This window comes from Fopius arisanus, unplaced genomic scaffold (assembly GCF_000806365.1).
Source record: "Fopius arisanus strain USDA-PBARC FA_bdor unplaced genomic scaffold, ASM80636v1 scaffold00633, whole genome shotgun sequence".
NCBI lineage: Eukaryota > Metazoa > Arthropoda > Insecta > Hymenoptera > Braconidae > Fopius > Fopius arisanus.
The window spans coordinates 3,920-5,371 of record NW_011888372.1 but is presented as its reverse complement, the minus strand read 5'-3'; the positions used below and the strand labels follow the sequence as shown (position 1 = coordinate 5,371).

At 42.1% G+C, this 1,452-nt stretch overlaps 2 protein-coding genes across 2 annotated transcripts in view; both read left to right on the top strand.

Annotated features, from left to right (window-relative positions):
- Window positions 1-49: 49 nt before the first annotated feature.
- On the top strand, window positions 50-476 carry JTBR (jumping translocation breakpoint protein JTBR; the record flags this gene model as incomplete). Its single annotated transcript, XM_011315250.1, has 1 exon — window positions 50-476. A coding segment is annotated over one exon (403 nt), but the record flags the coding sequence as incomplete, so codon positions are not given.
- LOC105273016 (glutathione S-transferase C-terminal domain-containing protein homolog) overlaps window positions 475-1,452 on the top strand; it is a 4,041-nt gene continuing 3,063 nt past the window's right edge. The window contains exon 1 of the mRNA XM_011315251.1: window positions 475-1,447. Coding sequence (XP_011313553.1) covers window positions 491-1,447 — 957 coding nt within the window. The 5' untranslated portion in view covers window positions 475-490. The remainder of the gene's footprint in view (window positions 1,448-1,452) is intronic.

The window sequence follows — 1,452 nt, the reverse complement described above, 5'->3', positions numbered from 1 at the left end:
CATTATGTGGAAGACTGAGAGAATTGGAAATAACTTCAGGGATTTTCAGGTTAACCATTCTTGTGCTGATTGTCGAGAGTCACTGGACTGAGGGTTCCAATAATAAACCATTTCTCGAGAATTTCGAACACAATAACACGTGTGCTCACAGTGGACAGTATGAGGTAATTGATGAGTGTCATCCATGCACTGCATTTGAAATTGCCAGTGAGAGCGTTGGTGTCTGCGTTTACGCTAGATACAAAGAAGTAATCAAGTGTAAGACTGGAGAGAAGATTATAAGAAGCTGTGACAGAGTAGCCTGGCTCGAGGAAAACGCCTTCCTGAAGTTCGAGGGGTCCATGTTTGCCCTGTCAATTCTGTCCTGTCTCGCAGTATTCTGGCGAGAAAATGTCCTACGCAAGCGAATAATTCGAAAAGTAGCCCGACAACTTCGATCGAGTACTGTATGATAGTGAGCCCAACACTGCATACCTAAATCATTGAAAAAATGGAGGAAATTTATCTGGAGTTATTTTCTACCGAGGAAAATGAATTCCTGGCACCCATAGAGACACTCGTGGTGCTCTTTACGATGAAATACTGCGACTCTAGACTGAAAATCACTTTCATTCTCACGAAACAGTCCCATGGCGTGAACTCTTACCCAATCAACCTCGAAAATTTCTCCCACCAAATACTGAGTGATGAAATCCCAGAGAATGCAGACACCTGTCAACTGCCAAATCTAAAACTGAATAGCATGAGTCTAGTGGCAGGTCTGTGCGCCTGTTTGCGACAGATTATTAAGCTCTCCATTGCAGAATGTCCTGATCATTTCTGCAGAAATCTCCTAGGGTTCAAGACTTCTAGCCTGCTAGCACCATCCGAGTCGAGTCCCTGGACGAGATTTTGTGAGGTGGAATTAATCTCCACCCTGAGAACTCATGTGACCTCACCAGAAATACCGGAGACTATTGCGAGATTTGAAGTTCACATGTCTCAACCGCTTCGACTCCACAATATTTATAAATACACGATGTCGAAGAAATTCTCACGTGATGGAACAGTGACCCAGGATCGTATTGTTCCAGAGCATTTGTACGCTGAGGGATCATTCATGACTCTAGCAGACACTATAATATTCCTGTGCATTAATGTTTACCTCAGATTTTTCACAAATCCTCGAGTACTCGATCTCATTCCATTGACTGCCAAATGGTACAACAAGTTGATGACTGATAAGCATTTGAGTAGATGTTTGAGCTTTATTACACTTCAATCAACATCTCCATTAAATATTGACTATTTTTTACCAGATGTACCTAATCAGAGTTTGTACAAGAGCGATGCGAAACGATACAGACCTAAGAATAAAATCTATACGAAACAGGAGGACGTGGAGAACTCCTTGGAGATAATAAAAAATACTGGAATCGATTTGGGAATGAGCAAAAGGCCTCTTGGAGCTGA